The sequence below is a fragment of the Poecilia reticulata genome, chromosome 10, assembly GCF_904066995.2.
Source record: "Poecilia reticulata chromosome 10, P_reticulata-male-v2, whole genome shotgun sequence".
NCBI lineage: Eukaryota > Metazoa > Chordata > Actinopteri > Cyprinodontiformes > Poeciliidae > Poecilia > Poecilia reticulata.
The window spans coordinates 18191732-18207567 of record NC_088839.1 but is presented as its reverse complement, the minus strand read 5'-3'; the positions used below and the strand labels follow the sequence as shown (position 1 = coordinate 18207567).

At 39.9% G+C, this 15836-nt stretch overlaps 1 protein-coding gene across 2 annotated transcripts; it reads right to left on the bottom strand.

The window, feature by feature from the left end:
- Nucleotides 1-325: 325 nt before the first annotated feature.
- On the bottom strand, nucleotides 326-14960 carry kdm2ab (lysine (K)-specific demethylase 2Ab). Of its 2 annotated transcripts, none has more exons than XM_081611591.1 (23): nucleotides 14609-14960; nucleotides 14172-14210; nucleotides 11258-11396; nucleotides 11016-11094; nucleotides 10887-10933; nucleotides 10337-10515; nucleotides 10019-10125; nucleotides 9800-9893; nucleotides 9490-9643; nucleotides 9219-9334; nucleotides 8202-8328; nucleotides 7830-8107; nucleotides 7673-7750; nucleotides 7297-7551; nucleotides 6877-7005; nucleotides 6525-6611; nucleotides 6202-6423; nucleotides 6070-6099; nucleotides 4354-5390; nucleotides 3065-3228; nucleotides 2813-2959; nucleotides 1983-2198; nucleotides 326-1903 (listed from the first exon to the last, which is right to left on the bottom strand). In XM_081611591.1, exons 2-23 carry the CDS (start codon nucleotides 14205-14207, stop codon nucleotides 1722-1724), a joined length of 3903 nt encoding a protein of 1300 aa, XP_081467717.1. In that variant the 5' UTR covers nucleotides 14208-14210; nucleotides 14609-14960; the 3' UTR covers nucleotides 326-1721. The 2 variants fall into 2 exon arrangements, with proteins under 2 accessions (XP_081467717.1, XP_081467716.1); XM_081611590.1 differs by having other exon boundaries at nucleotides 4354-5396; nucleotides 14609-14959.
- Between the last annotated feature and the right edge of the window lie 876 nt (nucleotides 14961-15836).

The window sequence follows — 15836 nt, the reverse complement described above, 5'->3', positions numbered from 1 at the left end:
GAACCCGTTTGACATGAAGTAGGCTAAAGGAGGCCATTCAATTACACCTCAAAATCCACCAAAGTGACAGTTTTAAAATAACTTGGCAAGAAGAATGGACCAAGATTGCTTCACAGCAGAATGAAGAACTCATTGCACCAAAGGGTGGCAGTCAGTTCCGAGTATTGGGGGGGGGGGTTTAGGTTTTCATGTACAATCAGCAAACTTAATACTCTCAAAAAAACCTAAAAATTCAAACTGCATTTGTTACTTTTATCCCATTAAAGTGAGCTTGACCAGAAACAGGTTAGAAGTATGGCGGAGTCGCCGAGCAAAGATGCTGAAATCGATGTCAACTTTTTTTTATTTTTCTTGAAAAATAACACAACATGAAGTGAAAAAAGCTTCTGAAAATAATTACAATGCTACACGATCTGTTTATAATCTAAAAGAGGAAGCCAAAAAAACAAAAAAACAGAAAAAAAAAAAAAAAAACACATTTACACAAAAGTAAATATTTATATAATTATATTCATTCTTGGGGATATGGCCAGGGGAGCAGTCCGGGAGGAGAGCTTTGTTTCATAGTTTTAACACTTAAAACAAAAACAAACAAATTCTCCAAATAAAATCTTGCATCTCCACGCAGACAGAGACGAGTGAACAAAAGTGACTACTTTTTTTCCACCCCCATCCATTAAAAAAAAGAAAATTGTATCAAAGAGGGCCGGGGAGCAGTTTCATCTACAATATTTTTGCTTTCAACGTCTGTACAAAAAAAAACAAAAAAACAAAGCAATACGTGTTTGAAAATAATAGCACCTGAAGTTGAACTGCTGTTTGGAAATGCACCATTTATCTGCCAGCGTATCCTTGGCTTTTCCCCCCACACTTATTACAACCTGCCCCATCGGTGGGGTGAGGTCTAGTTACTATGTTGATTGCCTACTCACACAGTCTTTGTACCTTCTCAAGCTTTACAACAATGTATACCCCTAACAACTGCTGAATAAGTCTTTTAATTACAAAGCTGGATGCACAATGGTAAACACAGGCCATTCCAGTAGTCTGATGATTTTGCTCATGTCTAGATAAAAAAAAAAAAAAAAAAAAAAAAAGAAAAATCTCCAAGCATAGCTGTTGTGCATAAAGCAAATGTTGACAATTTAACCCAGACAAGAAAAAAAACAAAAATCTATTAGAAGCACCCAAAATGTAGTTGAAGTCGAAGCGATTCTGTTTTGTCACAATGAAAATAAGATTTTATGATAGATTAGCATAATGGATCAATTATTTATATCCCAAGGATGCAACTCAAAGTCTTTTCTATTTCTGAAAGGCAAGAGTTTGTGATGAGAGCCAACATTGGTACTTTTTTCACAAAAAAAAAAAAAAAAAAAAAGAGGTGGTCATCCACAGGACAAACTGAGCTAGTTGATCAGTCTCCCATTCCAGTTAATGAAAAATTATATGCTCTTTCCAAAAGTTATGTCTAAAATGAACAGCAAAAAGGCTCCTGAGCGTCTCTGTAGGTACACAGAAAAAAACAAAACAAAAATAAAAGTAAGACGTATTGATCTTGCTTTAACACCTCCCTTTACCAAACACCGGTGAAGTAAGCAAGCGCTCCAGTTCAGACCCCACCCCTCCTGCAGTCCAGTTTCCCTGTAGAGTCGGGTCCGGAGACGCGCCCTCTGCTTTTTGCATCTCAAATCACTAAAGCGCAGAGAGAAGGCAGGCGACTAGGATATCCGCTGGATCAGTTTCTCATCTGATAGGCAGTAGAGTGTGTTGACCGACAGCTCAGAGATGAAGGCCTCGCAGGCCTTTCTGGCGACTCCTTTGCAGCCTCGCAGGTCGAGCAGAGAGATGCACGACAGGCGGCGCAGGTATTTCAAACACGCGTCTGTCAGTTTGCTGCAGCCTGAAGAGAAACGAAGGCAAAGGTTAAACGCGAGGAAATGCAAACCGAGATGTCCGTCCCCGCTCTCGGAATCGCTCACCTCCTAGGTTGAGCTCGGTCAGCGTGTTCCGGGTGGACGAGCCGACCGCGGTCAGCAGGTTGATGGAGTGGTCGGTGAGGCTGTTGCAGTGGGACAGATCCAGTTTAGTTAAATGGGGCATGTGGCGGATCACCAGCCGCAGAGTGGGGTCGCTGATGTCCAGACCTGCAAGCCGCAAGCACTGCATGCTCCTCAGCTGGCTGCGGTTGTCACAGCCTGGTGGAAGCAAGCGGAGAAAAAAAAGTTAGAGCAAGTGATGAAGCTGCGTGATGTGGCCTAGAATCAATACTCTCCTGGAACAAGGATTTTTACTGCCACTAATTGGGCTTTAAAAAACAAATAAACAGCATCTGCAAATAAATGAAGAAAATGTGCACTTAAAAGTTATGGAACAAATAAGCACAACTGAACAAGTTTAGAAGTATTTAGTAACGTTCTAATGTCCTCGCAGAACCCAAAATGTTCAAAATATTGACGCTTTTTGGGGGGTAATTTCAAAATGTTCCTCCTCGACATTTTGAAATTTTCATTTTCTCAACCTCCCCATCTACTTTACTTCTTGTTGCAGACTGTATGGGGTGGAGTCTAAAGACGACAGACTGTACACAGAGCAGCGTCTTAAAGGGACATGAGCACAGCCTTCCAAAACAGACCCAAAGAAAGACAACTTTTCTTTTCTTTTAAATACCGACATGGGTAAAATCATCGTCAAATTTTGGTGTCTGTTAAAATTTGTTCCATCGCCCAGGTCTACATCAACTTTATATTAATATATTGTCAAGCAGGTCTTGTAATGTACACCTGCAGTCTGAGCCGGCTCTTCTGCTTACCTGGAGGTATGACCAATTCCCTGATCTGTGCGTCTTTGACGCCGTACGCGTTTCGCAGGTCCAGAGAGCGAAGGAGGGGACAGCCGGTGGAGCAGAGAGCTGAAATCGACGACCAGGAACAACCAGAAAGCATCAAATCCTTTAGTCCTGCAAAATGGATAACAGTTTGCATTTGTTTTCATACTGTGGCACTACTAAATAAGACAAAATCAAAACGAGGAGTAGAACAAGAGGCTTGTGCTTGATTCGTACCAGGCAGGCGGCCAATCAGCCAGTTGAGCTGTTTTTTGGAGATGTTCGTCCAGGAGAGGTCGAGTGTGACGGGTTGTCTCTTTATGATGCCTGTGAGGGCCTGAGGGGTCACAGTGCGCTTGATGCTCAGGTCAATTCGGGCCCAGAGCCTTTTATCTAAACACCTACAGACAAAAATAACTCAGTAAAACATTTCTGTCAGGCGTCTTATTTCAGAGGCAAAACCCACAATCCTTCCAAGAGGATACATGTCCCACGACTAAATTTATAAAATCAGGCAAAGATGAAATATAAGAGCATATTTGCCTTAAATTTCAAGTTTGTTTGTAAAACAGAATCAGAGGTCAACTATGACTGAAAGGCAGATTGAAAAACGTATACTTTCAGTTTTTACAGATAAGTCTCTTGGATTTTAAATCCCAGCCTCCATTTATAGCTTTTGTCCACAGAGGTGAAGCAAAATCTGCTGCACAGCTTATCTGCCAAAGTAAAATTCGTGTGAAAACAAGTGGCAAAACTTTTTTCCTCAACTACATCATCCTTACACATTGGAGGCAAGTCATGTGAAAATTTCTTAGGTACTGCTTTTGTCACTTCACTACTATAAATATCAAACAGCTGAATTTGATCAGAGGTCACATAATCTGTCAGATTTCCAAAATGTAAACTAGATTACACAGGAAAACAAAGAAATTGTTTTCTGAAAATACTAATTTACGTATGAATATGAAAAAGTACTTTTATGGTCATCTCTATAAGGCAATATTTCACTACCAAGAAAAATGTACTAATTTTCATTTGTTCAAGCCTGAAATTATGTTTCAAAAAAAACAAATCATGGGGGAGGAATAAGAGTACAAAGAGGTGTAAGAGTGAAATTACCTACAGCCTTCGTTCTGACATCCAAACTGTGTTTTGTTGCCTGTTAATTATCAAACTCAGAAAAGACCTTAATAAACGTTAGCATGTGAAATATTGACTAGATGAGTAAGAATCTGGGATAAATGTGAAACAGAGAAAGTGAAGTTCACACTTTAGGGTGAAACCTTATTGTTAAAACTTCACATAAGTATGTGTCGACTTAACTTCTCACTGATGAATGAAACCAAATTGTGAGAGACTCATCGTTCTGTCTGCAAATTTAAATTGGACCAGAACAGAATCTGGTATTTACATGACAAATTGGCCAGAAAAGGAAAAAACGAGTTTAAGTGAGAGGAAATGAAAGGAGGTGAAATTAGTCATAAACTGTTAATCAGATCTACAATAACTGTGTGAACAGGTCTTACCATTTGTACCAGTTCTTGCAGACCGCCATGCAGACACACAGATCCGTTCGGTTCAAGTAGCGAAAGACGGAGACCCAGACCTCCCTCTCACAGCTCGGCCCGCCCCCGCAGCTCTCCCTGTCTGCGTCCCCCCCTCCTTCCTGCAGGGCGGAGAGGGGGACTCTGAGATGATGAAGCTCAGTCGATGAAGAGGAGGAAGCGCCGTTGCTAAGTTTCGCTGGTCTGGTCGATCTCGTTTGTTTTGATGCTTCCAGCCTGTCTGGGTTGGAAGAACGAGAGTCTGTGTGTCTGCTCCGAGTGCGCGGCGGCGTCACCCGGTTTGTGCTTCGGTCCGGACAAGGCCCTCGATTTCTGATGGGGGGTCTGTGGAGGGCTTTGCCCTGGTTGGCTGCTGCAGAAGCTGCAGTTTGAGGGGCGACGGCTTCTAATTTCGGGACGATAGCCGAGGAGTCCTGTTTTGCTCTGGGCGGCTTTTGAAGCGTCACTTTAATAAACGAGCCGTCTTTGTCCCCTTTTGGAATGTCGCACTCCGTTTCCTCCTCTTCATCGTCCTTTTCTCCTCTGTTTTGGTTGCCCAGTCCACTTCCACACTCGTCCTGTTCTGTGGCAGGCTGCCCTCGCCTCGACTGCGGCCGGTTCTCTTTATCCCCCACCCTCCCATTGTTCAGTCCGCTCTCCTCCTCCTCCTCGTCTTCCTCGCTGCTGCTGCTGTTGGTGCTGCTGCTGCTGCTGTCCTCGCTGTCCTCCTCCGGCTCGTGGTGTCTCCCTCCACCTCTGATGCCGCGTCCCGCTCCTCCTCCTCGCAGCCTCACACCTCTGCCGTGCCCCCTGCGGGGCTCTCCTTTGGAATGAAGCACCAGGCCGTGGGAGGACTTCTGCTGCCCAAACGATCCATTACCTCCCAGAATGCTGCTGTGAGACGAACCAGTTGCCCAAGCGGAGCCCCGGATTTGGCCCTGAGACAGTCTGTTGACTGGAGAGTGCAAGCGAGAAATCATCCTGGAGCTCAGGAACCGGGGAGAGCGATCTAAAGACGCCTGTTTCTTTGGAAAAAAAAAAAAAAAAAAAAAAAAAAGGTAAACAAGGATAAGATATTTTTCAAACGCTAATTTCAATCAGTCAAATCTGAATGCAAAACAAAAGCATGGAATGATTAGAGTCAGGGGTGTCCAGAGTTTTGTCATAAGGGGCAAAATCAGCAAGTTAAAAAGATCTGAGGGCCAAAAAAAGTTTATTTTACCTCATCAACAAAAAGCTAAGAATGCAATAGTTTAAACAAATAAAGTAGTCGTGAATTATTCTGCATAAAACCTAAATAGTTTTTTCAGGTTTGCCTTATTACAATAAATTCAAAAATATAAAGATAGTAAAATTTTGAGCAATGAAGTCAGTATTTAGGTAATCTTTTCTTTGAAAACACCTGCTGGATTTAGCCACGTTTAATAAACTAATTAAAAGCAAATTTGAATGATTGGTGGTGTTTCCAACATTTTCTATTGTAAGAAGATTTTAATTTGTGATAAAAACTTTAATTAAATATACAAGGTTTGCATCAAACACCTGTGCTGGAGGTCAGGGGATTTGTATCATTTTTTGTATGAAATTAGGGGCCACACACAATCAGTTTAGGGGCTACAAATGGCCCCTGGACCACACTTTGGACACCTCAGGTTTAAGCACAATATTATAAACTGCGAAACAGCAAAAGTTTCTTACTCTTAAAAGTTTGCTCCTCTCCATTTTTATCTGGAAGGTGAAAAATGAACAAATATTGAATTTATTTCTACAACCTTCTTTCAACAAGTAAAATATTAAATAGTAAACACTCTTCAAGTGCATCGTATCTACCCTTTTCTTAAGTCTGTGCTCCAGTGCACTCTCTCGTTTGCGACTCTGTTGATGCTGTAGCAGCAGCTTTTGGGAGGGAGGCGGCGCCGTTTGTCGGCCGTGCAGTCGGCTTTGCTTCCCTTGACTCGGACCTTCCTCGCAAACGTCATCCTGATACGGACGTTTAGACTGTGGCATGAATGTGGAGCCCTCCGAGTCCTCACTCTCCTCCTCACTGGAAGACTGAACAACATCGATAAACCAGATGTTATATTTTAACTGGTTGAAAAAAAATTGTTTCTAATACAATGAAACATCAAGAAACAGAAGCAGAAATCTTGTACCTCTGAGTCAGAGTCATTCCCTTGGTAACATTTGGGACACTCCCAGCAGCTGGGCAGGTCCTTGTTGATCTTCCCCTCACCGGGTTCCTGAAACGGAAAAGCTAAAGGTCAGACACAAACATGACCAAATCTAGCCAAGAAATGCATCTTAGACTTAGAATGACACCAGTCATCAACACAGTAACGCATATGTAACAACAAGTCGAAGGTTGATCAGTGAATCCCAAATCAAAACAATGACATGCACCTGCCCCAGTGCTGAAAGGCATGTAGCAACTGATTTAATGTTTAATCTTTATTTAACCATCTCCGTTTCACTGTATCTGCTTCTATACCTGCAGAAAAGACTCACCTTAACACACTGACGATGTACGATCTGCGAGCATGCGGTGCACTCCATTAAAGAGTACGTACTGGGATCTGATTCGTCAAACTCTCCTTCTCCACAAACGGCACATCGGGCTGTGTTTGGCAAAGCAGGCTGCAAAAAAAATAAATAAATATAATAAAAAAAAACTTCTGATCTCATACAGAAGATCACAAAAAAATATAAAAAGCTGCTAAGAATCTTTTTTATATTAAAGAAAAAAAGTAAAATCTCCATTTTGACAGAGAACCTCAAGCTGCCAGTCTCATTCTTTAGAATCTAAACCATATTTTTGGCATCATTTAACAGAATTTTAAGCTAAACAATTCCATTTGAAAGACCTGCAACATTATGTAGCTTTAACATCGTTTTCATAGCACTCCATCAGTTTGCCTGTCACCTCACCATTAGACATTGCCTCATAACGCAGCTCTTTTTCATGCGTCCAGGACCACCAAATTTTCTCATGTCGAGACAGTACTGGCAGTCCCCGCACTCCTTCCTGCAGCAGGCGGAGCATCGCTTGCATCTCACCCGCCTGCGCCGCAGCGCCGAAATGGAAGTGTGTTTGGTAGACCGCTTAGATTTGTGCAGAGACGGACCCAGGCGGGGACGATAAATAACAGGTGCTGGTGGCGTGGGGGGCTGGTACCATGACGGCTAGACCACAGCAGCAGAAGACGGTTGGAGAAACATGTTAGTATATGAAAGCAAAAAGAATTGAGCTTTTAATATCAAGGTGTTAAAACAAAATAGATTTTATTAAATATCCGTAACTCACCCTTTCAGGCCACTTGACGATCGGCTCTCCAGTGCAGGATAGTTTGATGTCGTCACCGGCACGCTCCCTTAGAACAGCCTGGACACAACCAGGTAAGATGGAAAACATTTAAGCTTTGTAGAATGATATCACATTCAAGAAATGTACAGCTACCCACCCTCATGTCCTCCAGCAGCGCTGCAGCATTTCTGATTCCTGCAGGGACGCACTTTTTATGGGCTGGCAGCTCCTCCAGCTTCCCTAAAAGGTTCCACAGTCCCTCCAGTTCGAAAGGCGTCAGCACAGGCCGAGTCGTTCCTACTTTGTTTTCAAGCTCTTCATCGCCCTCTTCTTCCTTGATCTCTTCCACCTCCGGCTTTTCTTCAACCTCACCGTCGACCTCGTTGGTGCCGTTAATGGGGGGATCGTTATTTCCGACATCTGCTCGAGTCAGTCCTGAAAAAGAAATTGAAGACGGAATTATTTCTACCCAATCCCGTGTGGGAGCTTGAAAACTAGAAAGGAAAACTTTGTTTTTATCCATTCTTACCAATGCCAAGCGAATATTTCTGGAACTCCGGGGTGAGGTGGGAGATGTTGGTCAGACAGAAGAGGTATCTCTCTATGACGTACCAGCACATCTCATAGTAAAACGGGTAGCGGAACTTTGCTGGCACCTAAACAACGATGACAGAAATATGTACATATTTTCAAACAATTTAGTTCACCTCATCATTACTTTAGTTTATTTTCATAAAATTTATTTAGGTATTTACAATGCAACTGAAGACAAGATCTTCCATAAGCGTGCATTAACACCAGTCCTATTTGGTCTGTTTTAATCAAACCCCGGTTCGTTTGGGGAACCGTAAATGTGTAATCAAGCAAAAAAAAAAAAAAAAAAGAAATCTGATCTGCCTATACCCTTGGTTCAGTTGAAGTGAACTCTGGTGAGGTTAGAATACATATGTGAATGCCAAAGTGGACCCGAGACCGCTCCAAAAGCAGAAATAACTCTTGCACAAAGCATTCTGGGTAAAGTCTTCCAGGCTATCAGGTGTTGAGGCGCCCTTAAGCTCCTGTCAGCTTTTCCTGAGCCGGTTCTGAAAGGTGTGTACTTCTACCAGTAAGTCAAAGCTAAAACTATAACAACTGTTGCCATTTGTCAGCAAGCTTCTTACATATTCCTATGTGCAAAAATATTTTCTACTGTCATCCAATTGTCAGCAACAAATACCTTTTTCTATTTTAAGTAATAATAATTGATTGAAATCTTCTCTTGCATCCCAGGCAGTAGATCAGAGGTTCAATTGCAACATCGCCACAAGTGAAGCCTTACATTACACAATGGTATATATGTACAAAGATTTACTCAACGAAACACACCAACTGCTGTAAATAAAGATTTAAGACCTTCAGTGGGGAAACTGTGAATCATGTGCAAAGAATCACTCTTATGGTACAGTTGTGTAATCGCTTATTATACACCTACTGAAACTTTGCCTTGCATTATAATAGTAAAAAAAAAAAAACTATCTGATAAGCTTAGGTATGATTTGTTTCTCACCCGTGTGCGGTCTTCAATATTGTAGATGTTGAGCTGCATGGGGATGTTAAAGCTGTGGAGAAAGTTCCCCCCAAACACTAAAGTATCTTCTGGAGTGTACACAGCATGGATCCACCCTGCAGCACACAAAACATTCACAACAAATGTGACAATTAAGTGCGTTCTTCTTCAACTTTTATCTAACCAGGATAAAACTCTTTGTTTTATCCTCTCATGTTCAATAAGAAGAAGCAGATGTGTTTGTTTGATCGTCGTTATTGGCGTAACAAACCTGATGGGATTATGAAGGTGTTGCCCTGCTGGAGCTCTATCCTCTGGCAGTCGTAACACTTGTCTCCTAAGAAGATGTCCCCCTGCTTTCCCGATAAAACCCAGTTCTCATACATGTCCAGGTTCTGAGGCGTTGGTGGAATCAACCAAAACACCTGTAAGAATATGAAAATGTTCATAGATGATAAATACAGAGTTTGATTCACCTTAATATCATCTCCCAAACCAGATTAAACTTATGATCAAATACAGCAAAAGCTCTCTTTTATTATTATTATTTTTTTTTTATAGAGTATCATGCCAAAACTGACCTTTGCCCCTCGCAGAATGTGGTACCAGACTGAAGTTCCCCCAAAGTCAATGTGGAAGTCTGTGAAGCAGCCCTGCACACTCATGAGACAGTACCTGAGAAACAATCACAGCCAGTTTCAGAAAACAATGAAGAAACTTTTCTTATGCAACTATGCACTAGAAATGTTCAGTAGAGAATTTTAACTGTAGTGAATCAAATATCCAGGTGGTTCACTCACTTCTGTACTTTGGGATAATGCATGTCTATAATGGCATTAGTGGAGTCTCTCTGTCTCTCCTTCAGATGACGAGGCCACATGTTGTCCACCCAGTCAATAAGGTCCACCTGGACAGAGGAGAGAAGAAGACGATGCCAATGTGACTTCACACTTATTTCGACCACTGCCAGCCAACAGGATTTCTTTTTGCAAATAAAATGCAATTTAGTAAATGTTGCCATGGCCTTGTCAAACAGCCAAACAAATATGTTAAGTTCTTTGTTATGCAACTGTAAATATGTGTAAAGATCTAAAGTGTGAAATGACTTTGGTTCTTACTGATGCTGGTCGTTTGACCAGGTTCTCCAGCCTGGTGTGGCTGAATTCCAGGCTGATCACATTGTAGAGTTTCTCTCTTTCCGATGGCGGCGTCTCGTAGTAGCGTCGCCACTGAGCCATAGACATCTCAATTCCCTTTTGGGTATTCACGTCCATAACATCTACAATCCGTCGACTGCCTGCAGGTCAGTTGACAAGAGTTCTGCAAATGACGCCTCCATAAATGAAGCTAAAATTCAGCCCTGGAATAACTTCCGTTTTGAGAAGTAGGGAAACTTCTGCAGCCTAAAATACACTAAGCTAAGCTAAAATAACTAAATAGCAATTACATTTATGACATGTGTCTAAAAAAAAAGGTATTGTATAAACTTTTAAATTGTGATAAATATAACATGTTAGACATAAAAATGTAGCTCAATTTGTAATTTTTCAGGAAAAATGGATGACATTTAGCTTTCCAACATTTCAAAACAGTCAATCCTAAAGGCGAGCAACAAGCCTAAGAAAAAATGTTAAATATACAAACAGATTGCAAAAATCAAGAACTTACCGACAAATAACTTGACATCACTCACACTGAAATCTGGGTCTGGCATTCTGTAAGACATAGTTGTTTTTTTATTTTTTCTAATTCTCCTTAAGTGATATTATGAGATGAAAGATAAATACACCGACTTACTGTATACCGAGCCCATCGGTTGTCTTAAAAATAATGGGGTCCCTGAGCCCTTCTCTCTGTATATATTCATATGTAAAATCTATCAAGGAGATGGAAAAAGCAAAGAAAATTATTTAACAAACAGGACACACTCCTGTGCTTGTAAGTTTTGCCTACAAATACAGAACAAACTGACTTAAAATGAATTGCACTGCCTTTACACATCCTGAGTGGATCATTTCATTAACATGCGGGCATCTCACCTTTACCCTCCATGTGTTTGACGAGATCACTGCCAAACCTCTCACACTGCAGCTTCTCATCCAGGTCAAAGGTTCGTTTGCCTTCGATCTCATCATCTGAGATTCCATCATCCTGGTACTGCCTGCGAGGAGCCGTCCGCTGAGGAGGAAAAGTGGAGTTTAAAAGTCAGACAGATTCGAGTGACTACAATATCAGCGACAGTTTAATGTGTTGGTGGGGGGAAAGGGATGGAGAATTTAGCTCCAGATGTTCTCGTTTTTTGTTTTTTTTTTGTGCCCCGAATTATTTTTAAATTCTTTGATGACACTTTTCTCACTTCCCTTTTCCCTTCTGTCAACTTGATAATTCTTTCCAATAAAAACTGTTATGTTGTGGTAGATCTAAGCTCGTTCATCTACCAATCATGTGATTCTGTAAAAGAGCAAGTAGGATTTTTTTTAAAGTCTAAAGTGCCCCAGGATTTCTTAAAATAACTTATTTTGAGCAGAGACGGAAAAACAAAACGGAGCAAAGGAGCAACTCTGGAGACCTTGTGAATGACATTTAAATATAATTCACACCAACGCTGAACTACAAGTTCCTATAAATCATTTAACAGACACTTTCTGAGCTAAACATGATCCTTTTCCAAATTCCTTGACAAATCAGCGCCACAGCAACTAATGTAAAACAGAAAACAGCCGCATGAGCAAATAAGATGCCAATTTAAAAAAGCTGTGCTCCAAACCACAACTGGGACAAAAGACTTATCATTTGTTCTGAAAATACTAATTTGGAAAACAGCATGAAAGATCTCAAACTACACAAAAGCAAAGTCAAATTAATTTCAAATGAATACAAAGATAATGGAAAAGATTAGAACGGCGCTTGTATACATCCTTTGACATTGGTGCATTAGCAAACCTTTTAGAAGAACTGAAGGTTAAAACAACTTCATTTGAAAGAACAATATTTAAAAGAAACTAAAATGATACCAATATTGTGTGTGTACGTTAAACAAGAGAATAGCTTCAGCAGCTGGACTTTGTGAATACATTTTACCTTTCAATCTCCAATGAGACTTGTAAAGAAAAGGTTGCAACAAGAGCCCAAAACATGTCTGGCTTAAATGTGATGGATATGGCAGTAAAGTATTTTATGAAGAATGTTGTGCCTTATGTGGCTGGAATAAATTCTTAATTAACCTTCAGCAGCTCATTTATTCAGCACAAAGGCCACATTTGTTACTTTACAGCAACATAAAAAATAACTAAAAGGCACCTCATTTTTCCTCAATTGTTATGATTAAATTCAAGAACTTGGACAAAAAGACTGTCACAATTTTTATTTATTTAAACCCAACCATCTGGGCTTTAGTAAAGCAGCTTGAACTTGGACATAAAAATCCTGACAGTTTGGTTGAAAAATATTTCAGAGACATGGTTTCATCAGAGCAACGTTTCCACTTTGATTTGTTAACAAGTATGAAAAGAAAAGGATAAATTATGGTTTGAGTTTGTTAATCACCAGGAATTCTTTAAATGGAAAATCATAATAGCAAATAAAAATATTTTTAGGCAACAATTAAAGCAAAAGCATAAGACGCAACAACTAATTGATGAGAATCAATTAATTAAAAACCATCAACTCGGATCAATTTTCATTCTATAAAAGCATCAACAACAAGTTCTATGATTGACTTCTTTTTGTAAAAACAGATAACAGTAAGGACATCCACTTTAATTCATAAATGGGTATATCATTTTAAGCATTTTATTTTCTTTTGAGTTCAAAACTACTCCTTCTGCCAATGAACCCGTAGCATACATTTTTCTCCAAGGTGCTTCTGTCATCAAAACCCCAAACACAAAGTTGGCCAAAAATCTGAGTATGCAGCTCATCCCTTAAAGAAAACCATAACTCACTGTCAGAACAAGCTTGATCCTGTATTTCTAGCAAAAACATCAAGCACAGACAAACTGATAGCAGCGTACCCACTTACAGCACATGAAAAGATACTGGATAAAGCTCGTTTTTGATCTGCTCTGAAATCATGATTAGTCTTAAACTGTATTTCTAGAGGAAGACGAAAAATTAATTTGCCTTAGATGAGATCACTCAACCAGCTGCGGCATCACTTCATGTTGCACACAAAGAATTAACATAATACAATGGCAGGAGTTAATCTTCTACACACTGCCCCCTTCCAGCCCCCCTCCCACATGAAGCACTGTTTGGCCAGACAGATGGATTAAACCCCTCCAGCCCCCTTCCCAAATATGTGCTTTTCTCACACCAAGTAAACTACTATTTAAGTTTAAATTTGCTTTAAGAATGAGGAGCATTCCCCACTCTTAGAAACTGTCAATATGCAATACAATCAAACCAGAACTGCCTAATTATGATAAAATTTAAAAAGGGAACAAACAAGAAGTGTTATTCATCAATTTAACTTGCAATTACATTAAACTCTTTGAAAAATTGAACAATTGAGTCCACAGAAAAAAAACATATTTCCAAGCTTTCTAAAATGATGTTTAATAAACCCCGTCCAGCCACTATTGAGATAAATATTTTAAAATATATTGTCCAGGTGGACTTTTATTGCTTTAAATCTGAAAGAAAAAGGGTTGTAAAAAAAAAAGGTGAAACAAGGTCGCTGAACAAACGCTATCAGGGTAGATGGTGAACTTGACCTTCTATTGAACCCAGGGTCTTTAAACAAGTTCATTACAACCAAAACAGAGAGGCTTCTGCTTGGAGTCAGTTGCACAAAAGAAGCCGGTCGTTTCATTCAAACACAGCACACAAAGGTTTCACAATTACTAACAGAATACGGCTACATATATATATGCAGGGCAGCAAATGCATCTTAGACGTATTATAAACAACCAAAGTGCTTAGGAGAGGTAGCATCTTGGCTAAGTTACTTACCAGTCGTTTGCTGTACCGTGTGTGAGGATCCTCCATAGTCTGCAAAAGAGGAATAAAGTTAAATCTCTAAAACGGGCAAACTAAACGCTCAAAGGCATTGCTATAATGTCACATGTTTCTTTAAAACTAATATTCTTCTATTTGAGCCGGGGCTCACTGCTAGTTCTAGCCTGCTACTATTGCCTTAGCCAGCGAGCTAAGACTAGCATCACACGATTGGTTTTTTTCTACAATATATTCTTATTTTCCAAACTGCTAAGGGTCGAAACTGACAGCAACATAGTTAATGAACTAAAATGTGTCGCTATAACCAAACGTCAGCTGAGCGGGCAAACTAGCTCCGCTGACAATAGTTCTTAGGTCGTCGGCTATAAATGATGCTAACTAGCTAGTTGTCGCTAGCCCGTCTACGGTAGTTGGGAGCTTTTCATCATTACCTTTATGTTTAAACTCCGCTAAGACGGTGTGGTGGAAGTAATGTGTCCCGACTAACGCGTCTGTAGCCTCCGGATACGGTTTCTCCCCATGTTATGCGGAAAAAAGCCCAGTATTTTTAAGGTGTTTGTTATTGTGCGATAAAAGTTAGGAGCTGTCGACGGTCCGGGCCGCCGCCATTTTCAGCTGGTTAGAAAACACACACAAACACTCACGCACACACACAAAAAGGAAAAGATTTAATCCCCGCCCTCTTCCCTGTTCCTCACCAGACTGGAGATTAGCATGAGCTTCCGTCATTGGACACAGCAGGTGCTATTTAAACAGCTATTACAATACATTAACATACAAGAGCGTTTTATTTATTCACCGACTAACGGATAGGTTACTTTGTTTCATTGACGTCCGGATCAGATCCGACAGTAATTTTGATTAGAAAGTAACAAACAAAAGAAAGAAAAACAAAAACTATATATCTTTCGATGAGTTTCGATTTACAGCAAATTAAAATACTAAATTTAGAAATCTAACCATCATAAAACATTTTTAATAATGGTGGGTGTAATGAAAATAATATATACTTAAAGGTTGTTATTTTCTAACAATAGTCTTAATATGAGAAATTAAACGCATCAAAACGCATAATGTAATTTACTGAAAAAATATATTAACAAAATACAAAGAAAGTAGATTAAAATAAATAAATAAATGTATACAAACACATATTTAAAAAGAAAATCAGAAATCAGTTTGATATCGGAAATGTTACGAAATTTATATGACTGAAATATTATCCTGACAAATGGAGAGAAAAAAAAACATAATCAGAATTTATAAAAAAAAAAAAGGTTTTTCAGTTTTAATCTCCTTGCATAATATTTTAATATTGGACACACAAATGAGTAAATCATCACATCTTCTGTATTTCTGAAGATTACAGAATCAAACCCTGAAATTTTATTCCAAATTTACTGTTTAATATAAAAAGTTAAGACTCTCACTTATGAAATTCACAAAGCAGCCCTTTGTACTTTTTTGCATTACTTTTTTAAAAGTTTGCCTTTTTTAATTCTCTGAAAAAGGACAATTAACATTTTAAAATAATTTTGACCCTTCCAGTTTATCCTCCAAATCCGGATGAGTAAAACGAACGCACCCCGCTCCAGGTCGAGCAGATGGGCGGGGCCTCTGAGCAGAGGCGAGATGGGGGATGAAATTAGGTCAGAAAGC

Excerpts from the sequence above, each read along its gene's own strand:
- kdm2ab (XM_081611590.1), bottom strand. The coding sequence starts at position 14,207 with ATGGAGGATCCTCACACACGGTACAGCAAACGACTG. Across the intron at positions 9,894-10,018 it reads CATTATCCCAAAGTACAGAA|GTACTGTCTCATGAGTGTGC; the intron begins GTGAGTGAACCA and ends ATTGTTTCTCAG. Across the intron at positions 8,108-8,201 it reads GAAATATTCGCTTGGCATTG|GACTGACTCGAGCAGATGTC; the intron begins GTAAGAATGGAT and ends TTTCTTTTTCAG.